We start from the raw sequence: 14,636 nt of genomic DNA on the forward strand, positions 1-14,636 counted from the left end.
CCGCGGCCTGCCCCTGCCCCGGCCTCTGGGGAAGCCGTCGGAGATCCTCAGTCCCTGCTCAGGGGAGTCTTTCACATGAGGCTCCCAGGACTGGTGGAGGGCTCTGGGAGATGTTTGTGAGAGCATGGCTTCAGGTACAAATTACCGTGGCCTTTGTTCCCTGCCGGGCATCCCCACACCATCCAGGGGCACGGGTGCTGGTTGTGGCATTCGAGGCTGGTGTCTCCTGGATTCTTCTCCCGAGCAAGGCCCAGGTCCCAGAGGTTCCTTGATGTCATCTTGGGCTGACGGTAGTTCCGATGCCTTCTCCCCTGAGGGTTTACCCCTCTTTGTCAGACTTTGAGCTTTCCATGCTATACCTTTCCCTGTTCTTCCACAAAATGTTGGAACCTAAGTCACCGACAGTGATGAGGTTTAACAGTGAAAACTAGCGATTTCTAGTCCAATTTCTATCAGTCAAGAGAACCCAAGACCCTTATTCATTGCTGACCTGTGGTGGAACTGCTGCGGGCCTCACTCGAGGACCCAGCATAAAAATGCTGGGTCAGCACCACTTGGCTTCCAACAGAGAAGCCAACCTGCTGGAACTCAGGTCTGGCTGTGACCCTCACCATCCTGCCCCATATCCCTGGTGGCTCTGTGTGCCCCAGGTCAGAGCCCCAAGAAGCAGGGTGGGGAGTCACCTACCTCTTGGTGCCTCTGTGTAGACCGTCAAGGCCTATGGCCTGGGCCCCACCTGGACCAGCAAGGCCATGCTCTAGGAATAGAGCCTGGGTGCCTGCACTCTTAAGATTCCATTTAAGATTCTACGGGGCGGTCAGGCCTAAGAGCCAGGGCTGTGAGATAAAAGATCTGGGTCAGCCTCTTTTCTGAATCATGGCCTCTTATTTGTAAAATGAGGAATTAATAATGACAGCTGTCTCAAAACTTGGTTGTTTTCAGACCTCAAATAAACCTGAAAACACTCTGCCAGCTGTGGAATGCACAAAGGAAAGATCTGTGACAGAGTCCACCACACGGCATCCATGGGTCCAGGGTCTCAAACCAGCTCACGGTTGGCATGTGTGGGCAACGCTCGGGCCTTCACACCCTGTGTGCTGTTTTGAGCACAAAGCCCCCTGCTTGCAGGTGTGCCGGTGGTCAGAACCTGGCCCACCTGCTGAAGGGCATCAGGTAGGCATCCCTGCTTCTGACCCCCGAGCGCTCCGCTGGGTGCTTTCCGGAAGCTGAGAGTGGAGAGAGTGTAGACTGTGGCATCCACAGATTCTAAGGCCACTCTCAAGTGCCGTGGACGAGGAGGGGGTGGCTGCTTTCTCTCCCGGTGAAGCTTCCAGGATCCACTGGAGGCCTAGGGCTCAGGTCCAGCCCTGGGAGGCATCCCTGCCTGTCAGCCAGCAGTGCAGGGAGTGCCTCTGGGACCCGGTGGCCTCAGGGGAGCATGTGGGGGATGCAGTATTTGTCGTAAAGCCTGCTCTTCCAGTTAAGCTGGTTTCTCTGGGCCAGGAGGGCTGGTCCTTGTAGGGAAAGTCCAATTCCTGCAGGTGTGCAGAGAACGGCCCCCTGTCTGGGCCTCTGCGTCCCACACCCACACCGTCCCTGGAGCCAGAGCGGGCGGTCAGTGTCTGAGCGGCACAGGGGAGGCAGCCCTTTCATAGGAAGACCTGCCTGGGGGAGGGTTACCTCTGCAGGGTGGGGTGCATGCCCCGTTCTGCATGTGCTGGACTGACCTGGGGGCACAGGGACAAAGGGGGTTCACAGCAGAAAGTGATGGTCACGTTGAAAGGGGTCCTAATATGGACCACCATAGGCTTAGGAAGAGAAAGACAGTGCTTAACACAGTCTCATACACGCACGCACACACACACTCGTTTGTGTGCATGTACTCGCCCACACACATGAGCACACACATGCTCGTACACACACGTCCACATACACACAGTCCTGAGGGAGCAGTGCAGAAGGACGGGGGCCCCACTGGCCAACTGGGGTTTGCAGACAGCGACCAGCAGAAGCAGGGAGTCTGAAGGGAAGGAGGCGGGAGGCAGGTGCCCATCACAACAGCCACCTCCAGGGAGGACCTCACTGCAGAATGTGAAGGGATGGGTTGTGTTACCCCTTTTAATGGGAGACCGTCCCCGAGTGGACAAATGTGTAAATGCTTAGGAGGCAGACATAAGTCCATCGAAATGGCTACATGTTCACTGCTGCTGTTACCAGCAAGGCTTCCCTTTGGGGGAATCTTCCTAGTCTGAGTCGGTGTGGATGCTGTGTGTGTGTGTGTGTGAGTGTGTGTGTGAGTGTGTGTGCGTGTGTGGCTTTCTGCCTGGACTCTCCTGCCCTGTGTGTGCTCCACATGGTACCAACTTGAAGAGCGAGCATCTGGCTTCTTCTTTCTGCAGGGAGAAAGGTGGGGAGCCTGCTTATGGGGCGGTGCGGGTCCCGTGGCTGTGACGGCGGCCCGGATGACAGCGTGCAGCTTGGAGGCCTGCGCAGGTGGCAGCTGTGGGAGCACGGCCAGCATCCAGAAGTCTGCCCCACCAGACCCTCCCGTACGTGGGCGCTGTCTGTGGATTTCCAGGGGTGCCATGTGATGGGAAATCAGGGCCTGGGTGCAGGTGGCTCGCCTCCTCTATGAAAATCACTGTCTTTCTGGCACAGCCACGTGGTAAAGGCCCCAACTTAGCAAAACGGTCCCCCACCCTGTCCCCTGTGTGCGAGGCTGCGGCCTCCTCCCCTCTGCCCTGTGTCCGGGAGGGAAGGTCCCCCTCCCCTGCAGCCAGGCCCGAGCGGGGAAGGTTTGCAGCCCTGGGTCGCCGGGTCCCAGCGTGCTCAGCGGCATCCTCAGCGGCTTACAGAAATATGTGATGTTGCCTGGAACCAGTACCACACACTAGCTCTTTATTTTTATGAACGAGGAAGAGCTGCTTATGAACAATATGCATTTTCCATTCATTGTTCCACAGTTTAATGACATGGAAAACTGAGTCATCTCGAGACCTCAAAGACTGCCAGGCATAGCATCTTGTGACTCATGGCTTTGGTCAAATAACGCCTAGCTAAACAAATAGCTCCTGGAACCGTCCCCGGCTGAGCGGCATGTGGGCAGAGAGCGTCACCTAGTCATCCGACGCCCTGCAAGGGGGCAGGGACCAGCAGCCTTCCCCACCCCCACCTGCCAGAGAGACAGACGGTCGTCAGACAAGCACAGACCTGTGGAATCCGCTCGGGGTGTGCAGGGCATCCGGGCGGATGTTACTGGATTGGGAGGCGGCTGTTCCAGAAAAGTGGTTTTTATTTTTTCCTCCTTTAGGCTAATTCTGCAAAACTCTAAAATCATAAGTGGCCCACGAAAGAGCTCTTAAGCAGTGAAACACCAAGTTATGTGCCCTGGGCAGCCCAGGTGTCTCGACATGCTACCATTTCTTCTTCTTCTTTTTTTTATTTGAAGACATGATTGATTGTTATGTGTCCTGGGGGGTGTGCATGTGTGTAGATGTGAGAGAGAGAGAGAGAGAGAGAGAGTGAATACGGTGTGTAAACAACCAACATTTGAGATCAGGACGGGGCTGGTTCTTCAGCTCCTAGGACAGCTAACTGCCTCCCCCACTGACACCCGGGACAGAATTACCTCCGTACCCACGGCCTGTGTCCCCCGATCTGTGCGGGGCTGTGGTCAGAGAAGCCGGGGAAACATTGAGCTGGCGAGAATGCATGAGGTGGTGTCTGTTAGGTTACTCCTCCAGTCCGAGTGGGCTACGGGCTCCCGGGGCCCTTCCCGGGGCAGGAGTGACCCTGGCTGCCCAAACTGCTCCGTTGGGGCAAGTGCCGGCTGCACCACACAGACTCACGGGTGCGGGTCGGCCCCTCGGGGGCCACGCTAGGGGGAAGGGGCTGAAGTAGGGCTGGGGCGCCGCCTCTGTCTGGCTCACATCACCCGGGAAAATGCAGAGACTCCGGAGGGCCCGCTGTCCCTGGCCGCCCACGGCCACAAGCAGTGCCCAGGAGAAGCACAACGCAGGAGCCGCCAGCACCGTCCATCCCTACTAGGACAGCACACGCACAGCAGGACCCATTCCTACTTTTGAAAAGGCGTCTGCCTTCCCTGAACCGAGGGCGCGTTTACGGACCTGGGCATGACAGGTGCGAGCCCCAAGGCCCCCCTGGCCCGAGCTCACTCAGCCACACAGCTGCCTCGCATCCCGGCTGTGGCTCCTGCCCCTTCCCTGGTGTCGAAGGCTCAAGGTCAAGGTCCCTGGCTTCCTGAGCTCCCACCCCGCTGGCCCGCGGGTCCCCATGAGGTGAGGCCTCCCCCGACATTTTCAGAGCTGGGCCCCTGGTCTCTGCGTCTGCACTCACGAGTGTCGGCACAAGGTGGTGGGTGAGCCTCCCCCGCGTGCAGGGGACCCACCCCTGGCTGGTGCTGGGGACCAGCCGACTGTATTGCTCTGCACCCCTACGGCTTCCAGAGCAACAGGTGCGTTCTGTGTTGACCCCATCTCTTGCTGTCCTGGTGTCAGGGTTGCTGAGGGAGTATGAGGTCAGCCCACTCCAAACCTCTGCCTGTGTTGGCAGGAGGCCCATCAGTGGGACCCCAAGGGAGGCTGGGGGCCTAGAGAGGCACCGACCCTTGACCTGTGGTCCCAGGCCCAGCCCCAAGGCGACCCGCACCTGTACTCCCTGTGAACTGGCCCGCTTAGAAATCCTGCTGGTCCAGCCTGAATTTTTTTTTTTCTTTTTCTTTTTTAAAACCTCAAAGCACTTTCATCGCCAGGAAAGCTGTCGTGGCAGGACTCCATCTTCAGACCTGCTGGAGCCACGTTCTGGAGGCAGCCGAGCCCCCATCTGCTCCCCTCCTGTCCACTGCAGGCGGCATGGGCGCCCGGGACACCTCCAGGCAGCGGGACTTCGGGAGAAGTGAGAACAGCCAGCAGCGCATCCCCTGTCCCCCCCCCAGCAGGACTCCTGCCTCACGCTGGCACTTAGGAGGTCCCTGGGGGTGAGGCCCAGCACGTGTGGTGTGTGGGCTCCTGTGCTATGCGTGTCGGTGGCATGTGCGAGTGCACCTGTGACATGCAGGAACGTGTGTCGTGTGTATATTTCCATGCTGTGTGTCCGTGGTATGTGAGTGAGCCTGGGTGACCCCCTTAAAACAGCTGGAGAGGGGGGTGTGATCTAGAACTCCTCCACTCCCCACAGAGCCCTGTAAGCTGTCCTCACACAGAACGGGAAAGCCCACAACCCCCAGCCGGGCTTTGGCACTTGCCAGGATCTGTGGGATCATCATGCCCCCCCTTCCCTGGGGGTATGAGGCAGGTTGTGAGGCCCTCCTCGGGCAGACCCTCCCACCCCGCCCAGGAACAGGGGTGACGGCCAGCCAGGGCCCTCCTCGGCACGACTTTGCACAACAGAAGCTCACGGACCTGCTCCCAGGGATCTGTGTGCATCCAGCTTTTTAGGACTCACCTGGGCACCCAACACTAAAAATAAACAAAAAAAAAAAACCACACCTCGCATTTAATGATGCTGTTTAACACTGTTTATTTGACGGTGAGACCTACAGCATTCTAGTAACACCCATGAAAATCATCACAAAGCTACTTTAAAAACTTTTATTTAAAAAAAATCATAGTTAAAAAAAATGTGGTTCTTCGAAACGGTGGTGCGTGCTCTGTGGGAGGGAGTGGGGGAGCCCCAAGGACGCAGCGGTCACCCCCGTGCACGGACACCGAGGCAGAGCCGCGGTCGCTGGGCTGGGGTCAGTGGGAAGCCGCCGTCCAACAGGAAAGCCAAGGCCCGTGACAGCCCCTGAAACAGTCCCTGTGACTGTCACCACAGCAGGGATCACCGCTGTGTTCCGGGAGCCTCCAGGCCCACGGTGGGGACATGGTGTCTGTGGCATCGGCACTGATTGGTTCTGGCCTGAGTGGCGCATCCGTTGGCTGAACGAGGAGTGGGCAGTGGCCCGGGCGCCGGGGGGCGTGGGGGGCAGAGAACCGTCGGGTGGGCGGTGAGCGTGGGAGGTCCAGCCCTGGCCAGCGCCCCGTGAGGATCCTGACCTCGCAGACGTCGCCCGTTCACACCGCGGAGCCTCCCGTGGGCGGCCTCGGCCAGAGACACGGCCCGGCGGCAGCAGGAAGCCATTCAGAACACGGCCTCTTGCTCGGCTGTCACCGGTGCTTTGTCCCAACCCTTCCGCGGGGCACGACTCCAGCAAATCTACATACAGCCTGGCCGCAGAGATCCGGTCACTCACCTTTTTAGCTTCAGGGACTCCGAGTGTATGTTGCCACTGTTTTGAGTACGTGCTCGGCAGCCAGGGCTTCCTATTCAGCAAAACGATTAAACTGCCAGGGAGCATGACCCCGAAAGGTCTGGGTGGGTTCTAAACGCTTCTTCCCACCAGTTTGATGAGTGGCTCAGGTCCCCTTCTGGCTCAGCAAGGGTGCCAGCTTCTGCCTCTCCCCCCCCCGGTCCCCGGGGTGCGAGGAGGGACCAGGTGTCTCCCCACAGCATGGACGTGCACATTACGATGTCCAAGGACCGCCCAAGTTTGTGGGGTCAGGGACCTCAGGACGACGGCTGATTCTTTCAAACTGGCGTTCGTGGGCCAAGGGCACGTATGAGCTCACTCGTTACTCGAGGGCTCACGCCCCCTAGAAGACCAGCACAGGACTCCCAGGCATGTGGCTTTGCCCCAAAGTCCACTCGGGCATGCTCGTGGTGAGGCGCCGGGTCTGTGGCTCTATGATGGATAGAAACAAGCTTAGGAAACTCATCCATGGTGGCCGTGGCCACTGGGCTGTCCCCTTCACCCCCACACCATGAACACAGAGAGAGTCGGGGGGTTGGCGGCACTGTCTCTCCAGGACACGGAGCCGGGGCCTCCCCAAGGAGAGGACAGCCCGCTGCACGGTGCCATCTGTCCTTGCTCAGGCCTGAGGGGACAGACGGCCCCTCTCCACCACCTCCATGCGAGCCCCGACCGGGGAGGGTGGGCTGGGCAGAGGCCCTCAGCGGGGAGGCACACCAGGTCAGCTCACGCCGACGGCCCCATCTTCCACGTGGAGGGGCGTCTTGAGTCTCTGGAGGCACAGAGCGAAGGCGCGACCCGCACCTGTACTCCCCGTGAACTGGCCCCACGCTTAGAAATCCTGCTGGTCCAGCCTGAATTTTCTTTTTCTTTTTCTTTTTTAAAACCTCAAAGCACTTTCATCGCCAGGAAAGCTGTCCTGTGGCAGGACTCCATCTTCAGACCTGCTGGAGCCACGTTCTGGAGGCAGCCGAGCCCCCGTCTGCTCCCGTCCCGTCCACTGCAGGCGGCGTGGGTGCCCGGGACACCTCCAGGCAGCGGGACGTCAGGAGGCAGACACACAGCCCGAAGGGAACCAACCTGCCAGGGCAACCACACACACAGGGGACACAGAGCCGTCCACGGGTCCCTGGGGCCTGGGGTCTGTCTGTCTGCCCAGGCTGTCGGGGGAGGGCGAGTTCCAGGACAGGCTCTGGGGGCAACAGTCAAGGGGCATGCTGTGCACAAGGCTGGCTCTCCTGTCGGCACAGAGAGGGGGCCGCTCTCAAAATCTGTATGCTGGGCGGGCTGTGCTGTGACGGCTCCCCTCACCCCTGGCAGCCACGGAGGGTGTGGGGCCGTTAGTTCACCACGTCGTAGTAATAATTGCGCAGCCGCAGCTCCACGGCTTCGAACCCCGGCCTGCGATCCACCCTGCAAAGGGAAGAGGTGCATTAGCGCTGGTGTTTGCGCTGCTCTGGGATCCAGCCCCCCAGCCCCTAAGAGGGCAGCAGGTGCCAACGGCCATGCTCCCTGCAGGCACCTGCTGGCCCTGCTCCCCACACCGGGCGACCAGAAGCCCCCGCAGAACAGAGTCAGGCCCACCCGATCTGCAGGGCCCAACCTGCACACAACGGGATCGCCACGTGATGCACTTCGGTCTTCACCTTGGGAGATGTTTTGCTCTCAAAGCTAGGAGCTCTGATCCGCCCAGTTTGGAGACTTTCTCCTGCTGATCCAGCAAAATAGAAAGCACCTAAACATACCTACTGGGTCAGTGGGCCCCAGGCCCGTATTTCAAGTTGGACTCCGACTCTTGTTAAAAATGGATGGGCACAATTTGAACTCCCCCCTCACCTTGACAGGATAGCTCCGTATCTTCTGAAAACGTGCTGTTGATATGGGATTGTATTAAACTCAAAACCTGGGATGCCTGGGGGCTCAGTGGGTGAGCATCTGCCTTTGGCTCAGGTCATCATCCCGGGGTCCTGGGATTGAGTCCCACTTCGAGCTCCCCACAGGGAGCCTGCTTCTCCCTCTGCCTGTGTCTCTGCCTCTCTTTGTGAGTCTCTCATGAATAAATAAATAAAATCTTAAAAAAAAAACCCACAAATCTCAAAACTTGCCACGGCAGATGCAGAGGTGGGCCCCCTATTACAACACTCAGCACAGCAAGGCGGTACTTTATGTCACTGTTGGGGGCAGGTCACGACCTAAGCAATGATGTGCAAACATTTCTAACAATTCGTAACTTCTGAATGAGCTTGTATGGACTTCTCCGCTTGCTCCCCCATGACGGGACCGGCTGGAAGCAAGTATGTCTTAAAATTGTGAGAACCTACTCAGGCGTGGAAGCTATTTTGCTGACATTATGGGATTTGGGGCTTTCCTGCTAGTAGGTAGAGTTGCCCAGTAAGTGAAACAGAACTTGGGGTTCCACGAGGTGCCGCATGCACATTCAGACTGTGATTTCCAGAGGTGGAAGGCCCAGCACGGGTCTGGTAGGGCAGCCCAGGGGGCCAGGCTCACGGGGACCCAGAATCACTTACCACTGGGAGGAAGCTCTGTTTCTACAGAACCAAACTGGGTTTTGTCAAATGGCATCAAAATAAATGGTTTCACCTACAGCTTTCAGGAGCTCCCGAAATCCAGGATGAACTGCAGGACTTTGTCAGGGGTCTGTGGTCATGGCGGGGGATGCGGGCCACCCCAGGCTTCAGGGTGGGGGCTGTGACTCTGGCCACCAAGCTGTGATCAAGGAGGGTGGGGTGGTGGCCATGCCCTGTGCAGGAGCCTGGGTGGGACCCATGTCGACCCAGACGGACAGCCTCCCTCCTTTTACACAGAACACACCCCATCAACTTTGCAAAACCCAGTGTCCCTCTCCCACTCTGGGGACCAGATGTACAGAGCTCCCAAGTCTCTGGCCACTCAGCAACCAGGCACTGAGCACACAAACCAATGTAGGGATACAGGCCAGCCCTCAGCAGAGACACCCTGTGAGGCTTCCTGAGGGTGGGGAGGACCCTCCTCGATGCCCCTGGGATGATACTGAGCATCAGTCAGTGTGGCCAAGTGCCCTGTATGTGTGCCCGCTTCCTGCCCGTCCCCACTTGTCTGTGTCACCTCCGCAGGCCTTGGGGGGCTTTCTTTGCTCGGGCCCTCGTGCCAGTGGCCCCTCTTTCCTCATTGCCTGCACCCCCGCCCCCAATCCTGGGGTCCTCAGGTGGAACACTGCTCCCTAACACAGGCCCATGTGGACCTCTAACGACAGTCCCCGTGATTCCTGACAGTGGCTCTATGGCCATCAAATATGTAATCATGGGCTTAAGTGGGGCTGAAGTGGGGTAATGTGTGGTATGTTTGCCCCACACACCCAATCCTCCAGCACAGCCAGCCTAGGGCTGTAACCTTCACCCAGAAAGTGTCAACGGGTGGGCTGGGTGGGTACGTGGAGGGTGGTCAATGGGACGTGTCAGTGATAAATCTCAAAGTGTGCACGTATATGTCTGTCTAAACAGCTCCCAATCTGCCCATCCATCATCTGTCTATGCAGCTATCATATGTTAACCAACTCATCTATCTAGTTGAATGTTTAGAACAAAAAAAAGCTTCAAAAAGCATGAAGAATACATAGGGTTTGTTTGTATTCATGTTGGTGACCCACCAGGTTCTGGAAGCTCACTGTGCTTCTGTGAGCCAGGCGGGTGCTGCATCTCTTTGTGTGAGAAAGTGCTTCCCCGCAGGAGGTGTCCTGGGACACCCCCACCCCCAGCCCATGTGAACCACACCCTCCAGGGCCCTGTCCTCACCGCTGATATGCCATTGGACCCATCACCTTCTGAGAGCGCATGGATTCTTTAGCTCACTTATTGCCTGGCCGCCCCCCCCCGCCAACTGCAGGCTCTAGCGGGGCAGTTCCGTGAGGCTTGCTGACCCCCGCCCCAGGTGCAGGGATGGTGGCTTGCATGCATGAATGCTGGGCGCTCAGGGGAGGGGCTCTCAGGGATAGTGAATTCAAGACTGGGGCTCTTAGGGGAGGGGGCACTCGGGATGGGGCATTCAGGGATGGGGTGCTCAGAGGACAGGGTGCTCAGAGGACAGGATGCTCAGGGATGGGGTGCTCAGGGATGGGGATGCTCAGAGGATGGGGATGCTCAGGGATGGGGTGCTCAGGGATGAGGTACTCCGAGGATGAGGTGCTCAGAGGGAATGGACTTGGCACTGAGCAGAGCAGGGACGCAGGAGCAGGCCTCATGATGGTCCAGGCAATGTCACCCCGTTGCTCATGTTTACTGATCTTGAAGCAGCATGTTGGGCCCCATCTAGATCATTCCTGACCTCAGAGACACTCAGTGTCCATGCTTTTCTCCATTGGGCAGAAGTCCATTTTTCAGGGTAAAGAGACCCAACTTCTCCTGATTCACAGGGGCTTTCCCCCCCTGGCATCCCTAATTACAGGGCAGGCGCTGACTCTGTAGAACATGACTGAAGCCCCCAGCCCTGCCACTCCCTGTTTTCGTGGGGGCCCCTCTTCCCTGCCTGGCTCTGTCCGTGCACCTTGCCCTCCGTGTGACCTCTGCAGGTGCTGCCTTGAGTGCCTTATTCTCCTCTGGAAGGGAGATGCCCGGAGGTGGGTTCTGTCCCCCACCCCGTTGCTCCAGGACACACCATAGAACCAAAGGGCAGGCTGGCTGGAACAGAGCTGCAGGCTGCCCGGGACGGGACGGGCATCCCCCCGAGATCCCCAGGGAGGGCCCTGCTGCCAGGCCATCTCCTGGGGTCTGAGGCTCCCTGGGGGCCGTGCCCAAGGAAGTGGAGCTTTGTCATCCAGGAGCACATCTAACTACGTACACTTAGACCCAGGCTCTGAGCACCCCATCCCCCCGCCATGTCGGGTCACGACCAGAAGAACCCGAACCTTCACAAGTACAGAGGTGCTGGAAACCAATCAAACCCTGCCAAGGAGCCGTGGTGTCTAGTCCTGGGCACGGGCTGTCCTCTTGCCCTCCACCTGCCCACACTCGAATCCCACGGCTGGTTCAGTGAGCAGGCCTGGGTGGAAGCCACCGGAAAGGCACCCCGGCCTGCAGCCTCGCTGATGTGACTGAGACCTCTTGGTGGGCACCTACCCCGGGAAAGAAAGACTTCTGAGGGCTCAGAGGCCTGCTGAGGACCCAGGAGACCTGTGTCGCTGGTGTGTCCACTCTCTGTGGACCATGCTGGGGTGACAGCGCAAGGGGCCGCATGTGTCCAGCAGGGATGGGCGGGCAGAGCGGGGCCTGGTCCCGATGCCCCAAGTCATAGCAGAGCGTGCAGAGCACTGAGGGTCTGGGGCAGGTCAGGGCCCCCCACCCCGGAGCCGAGCAGAGGTGCCCCCACTCCTGGCCGCCCCACCCCGTGGGGCCCGTCCCCTCCTCACTGGCAGACACAAAGGACGCCAGACAAACCGTGTCGGTATTAGCATTAAATGCCGAAGTGCTGATTTTAACCATCTCCCTGACAGTCCACTTTAATTTCGGGTTTTAAAAAATGTGTTTCAGGATGATTTCAAGCATCTTCTTCCCCAGGAAGTGAAACTTCCCATGGGAAGGCCCCAGGCAGGCAGGAGAACACATCCGTGAACGCTCACTTCTAGCAAGCGCCCTCCCTGGCTTACACCTGCCCCGCGGCCTTGCGCTGCTGTCGGGGGTCACTTGACCCCATGTCCTTGGGAAAGAGGGGTCGCTGAGGTCAGAGGCTGGCCCGCGCCCATGGAGGGAAGGCTCGTGAGCGTGTTCCCGACCTGGGGCTCGGCCCCCAGGGAATCCTCACAGCCCTGGGAGCATGTAGGGGGGTCTTTCCAAAGCCAAGCAGGGCACAGGGTGCCTGTTGGAGGCCTGGGTGAGCCTGCGCTGTCTCCGGTGGCTCTGACGGGGCCCCCTTTCCCTGGACAGTGTCTGCAGCAGATGGAGGGACATGTGCCCTCTCCCTCTGGGGCTGACCTGGGGTCATCTCTAGATCATGATGGCATTCATGACCTCCACTCCCAACTGCGGAGGAGGGTGCTCCTTGGGGAGTCACAGAATCAATCCCAGGCCGCATCTGAAAGCACTTGGAACATTCTGGAACCTTCAGATGCTCCTGCTGCACCGGCCTGTGTATCTGACAGCACAGCTGACCCCGCGGCACTGAAGCCAGGACACAGCATGCACACAGGCTCCTCTAGATCACACTCCTGCCACATTTCAGAGTTATGGGTGGGGGTGGGGGGGGCTCACCGGCATACACCGGGGTCAGACGCACAAGGACCGGGGCCCAGGATTCCCTACGGTCTACTTGCAGGCTGCCCGTTAGGCAAGGTCAAGGCCACTTCCCTGATTGGCAGCCGGGACGAATCCCCGACTCTCGTGTGTGACGTGTTTCTCTGGCCTGCTGAGGTTCCCTGCACGACACCTGCCCACCCCAGGCCATGGGCGCCCCCCCCGACCCCCCTGGCAGGATGTGTGATGGCACCTGGCAGACTGTGAGGACCACTTCCAAGGGCTGAGTCACCGCTGGGGCAGCGCTCCCTGGGCCGATCCCCCGTGACTTGGAAGACACCCAGGGTCTCACCTCGACAGCTGGTCAGGAATAGGGCAAGTATGACATCCCCTTGCTGAGGACCCCTGCCGTTCACGACCACCACAAGTGGGTCATGGACTGGCCCAGACTCCCATGGACACCTTTTGAGCTGACCACCCTCACCCCCCGGTGATAAAAATCCACATTTAAATGTTGATACACTGGATTAGAGTTAATTGTCTAAACATATTTTTTGGACCAAAGAATACGAGTGCATGGTCCAGGGAGCAGGCCCCCCCACCCCTCTTTGGTTAGAAGAGAGCACATCCCTGGTTCATGAAAAGGCAGAGGCGGAGCTGCTTTTCCATGCCTTCCCATCTGCCCCAGGGCCTTGGCGTGAACTGCAGGGCATGCTGGGTACTCACTCATATGTCCAGCACAGCTTCATCAGCTCGTACATCTCCCTTGGACACCCCGCGGGGCACCCCATCCTCTCTCCTTTCTCCAGCATAGCTGAAACTTCACTTCCTTTCATGCCCTAAAATGCAGAACACACCCGAGCTTGTTAAAGGCAGCGTTCAGCAACACAACATAACAACCACAACACAACACAACAGAGCAAAAGAACAGAGGGCATGATTTCACGTATAAAAAATACAAAAGCGGGAGCACCTAACCCATGACCTAGAGGTCAGATGGGGTTACCCTTGGGGGACAGGCCATAGGTGCCTGGGGTGCTGTTGTGTTTCATCACCTGGGGGCAGGTTTCATGGGGACACCTCGTTTGTGAAAATTCATCAAGCTGTATTCTAGCACATGTGCACTTTTTGGCATGCATGTTTTGATTTTTAAAAATCTAAAATATTTAACTAAACTATAAATTTAATCCTGGAACTAGCCAGGATGAAATATCTCTATTTCTACCCTAATGAATGTTGAGTTAGATCTATTTTATGCATATTTACAGGTGTAATGGACAATGAAAAGAAATACACTGTGCAATTAATATCAAATATATACATTTTTCCAGTCTATATTAAACTGAGGTCATATTAACCGCTCAGGGTCACCAGACAGAGAAAGGCTCCGACAGGGAGCCCAGATTTGACAATTTTATGATTTTTCAGCACCTCGTAACAACAATCGGGTGCTTCTCTGTCCCGATGGCCACACGGCTGGAAGTGAAAGAGCAGGGGCTCACCCGATAGGGCTTCTGCCCATAGGAGAACGCCTCCCACATCAACACCCCGAAGCTCCAGACGTCACTCTTGCTGGAGAACTTGTAGTAGTTGATGCACTCCGGGGCGTACCACTTCACGGGCCACTTCCCGTGGGTCTGGGCCTGAAAGCAAAGCAGACAGAGGCTCTCCATGACACCAGAATTGCGGACACCCATGCTCAAAGCAGCAACAGGTGTGTGCCACCGAGTGTCCATCGCCCGAGGAACCGATGAACAAAGTGTCAATATCCATGCGATAGGGTATCATTGGGCCTTAAACAGGAAGGGGATGCTGTGCCTGACCCTGGAGGTCGCTCTGGGAGGACAGACACCAAGGCAGGTCTCTAAACGACACACACATTGTGCCGTGGATGGAGCTTGAGGACATCACGCTCAGTGAAACAAGCTGGTCAAGTCCCTACAGCACAAATAGTGCACGAAAGCAGGCACCTGAGGCCCCGACATGGGTCTGGTTCACAGAGACGACTGCCAAGGACCGGGATGAGGGGGCTCACAGGGGGAACGGGGAGTAGCTGTCTAATGAGGACACAGTGTCAGAGAATTCTGGAGACTGGTCGTACACAC

The 14,636-nt window shown here is 57.8% G+C and overlaps 1 protein-coding gene across 4 annotated transcripts in view; it reads right to left on the reverse strand.

Annotated features, from left to right (window-relative positions):
• Nucleotides 1-5,521: 5,521 nt before the first annotated feature.
• The window catches only part of SYK (spleen associated tyrosine kinase), an 83,447-nt gene continuing 74,332 nt past the window's right edge, over nt 5,522-14,636 (reverse strand). For 3 of the 4 annotated variants that reach the window (XM_038527307.1, XM_038527305.1, XM_038527304.1), the window contains 3 exons: nt 14,034-14,174; nt 13,258-13,370; nt 7,462-7,723 (listed from right to left, as the gene is read on the reverse strand). In XM_038527307.1, the coding sequence (XP_038383235.1) occupies nt 7,651-7,723; nt 13,258-13,370; nt 14,034-14,174 (327 nt within the window). In that variant the 3' untranslated portion in view covers nt 7,462-7,650. Of the gene's footprint in view, nt 7,724-13,257; nt 13,371-14,033; nt 14,175-14,636 lie in introns of all 4 variants that reach the window. The other variant, XM_038527306.1, reaches the window with a different exon arrangement.

The sequence above is a fragment of the Canis lupus genome, chromosome 1 (assembly GCF_011100685.1).
Source record: "Canis lupus familiaris isolate Mischka breed German Shepherd chromosome 1, alternate assembly UU_Cfam_GSD_1.0, whole genome shotgun sequence".
Taxonomy (NCBI): Eukaryota; Metazoa; Chordata; class Mammalia; order Carnivora; family Canidae; genus Canis; species Canis lupus.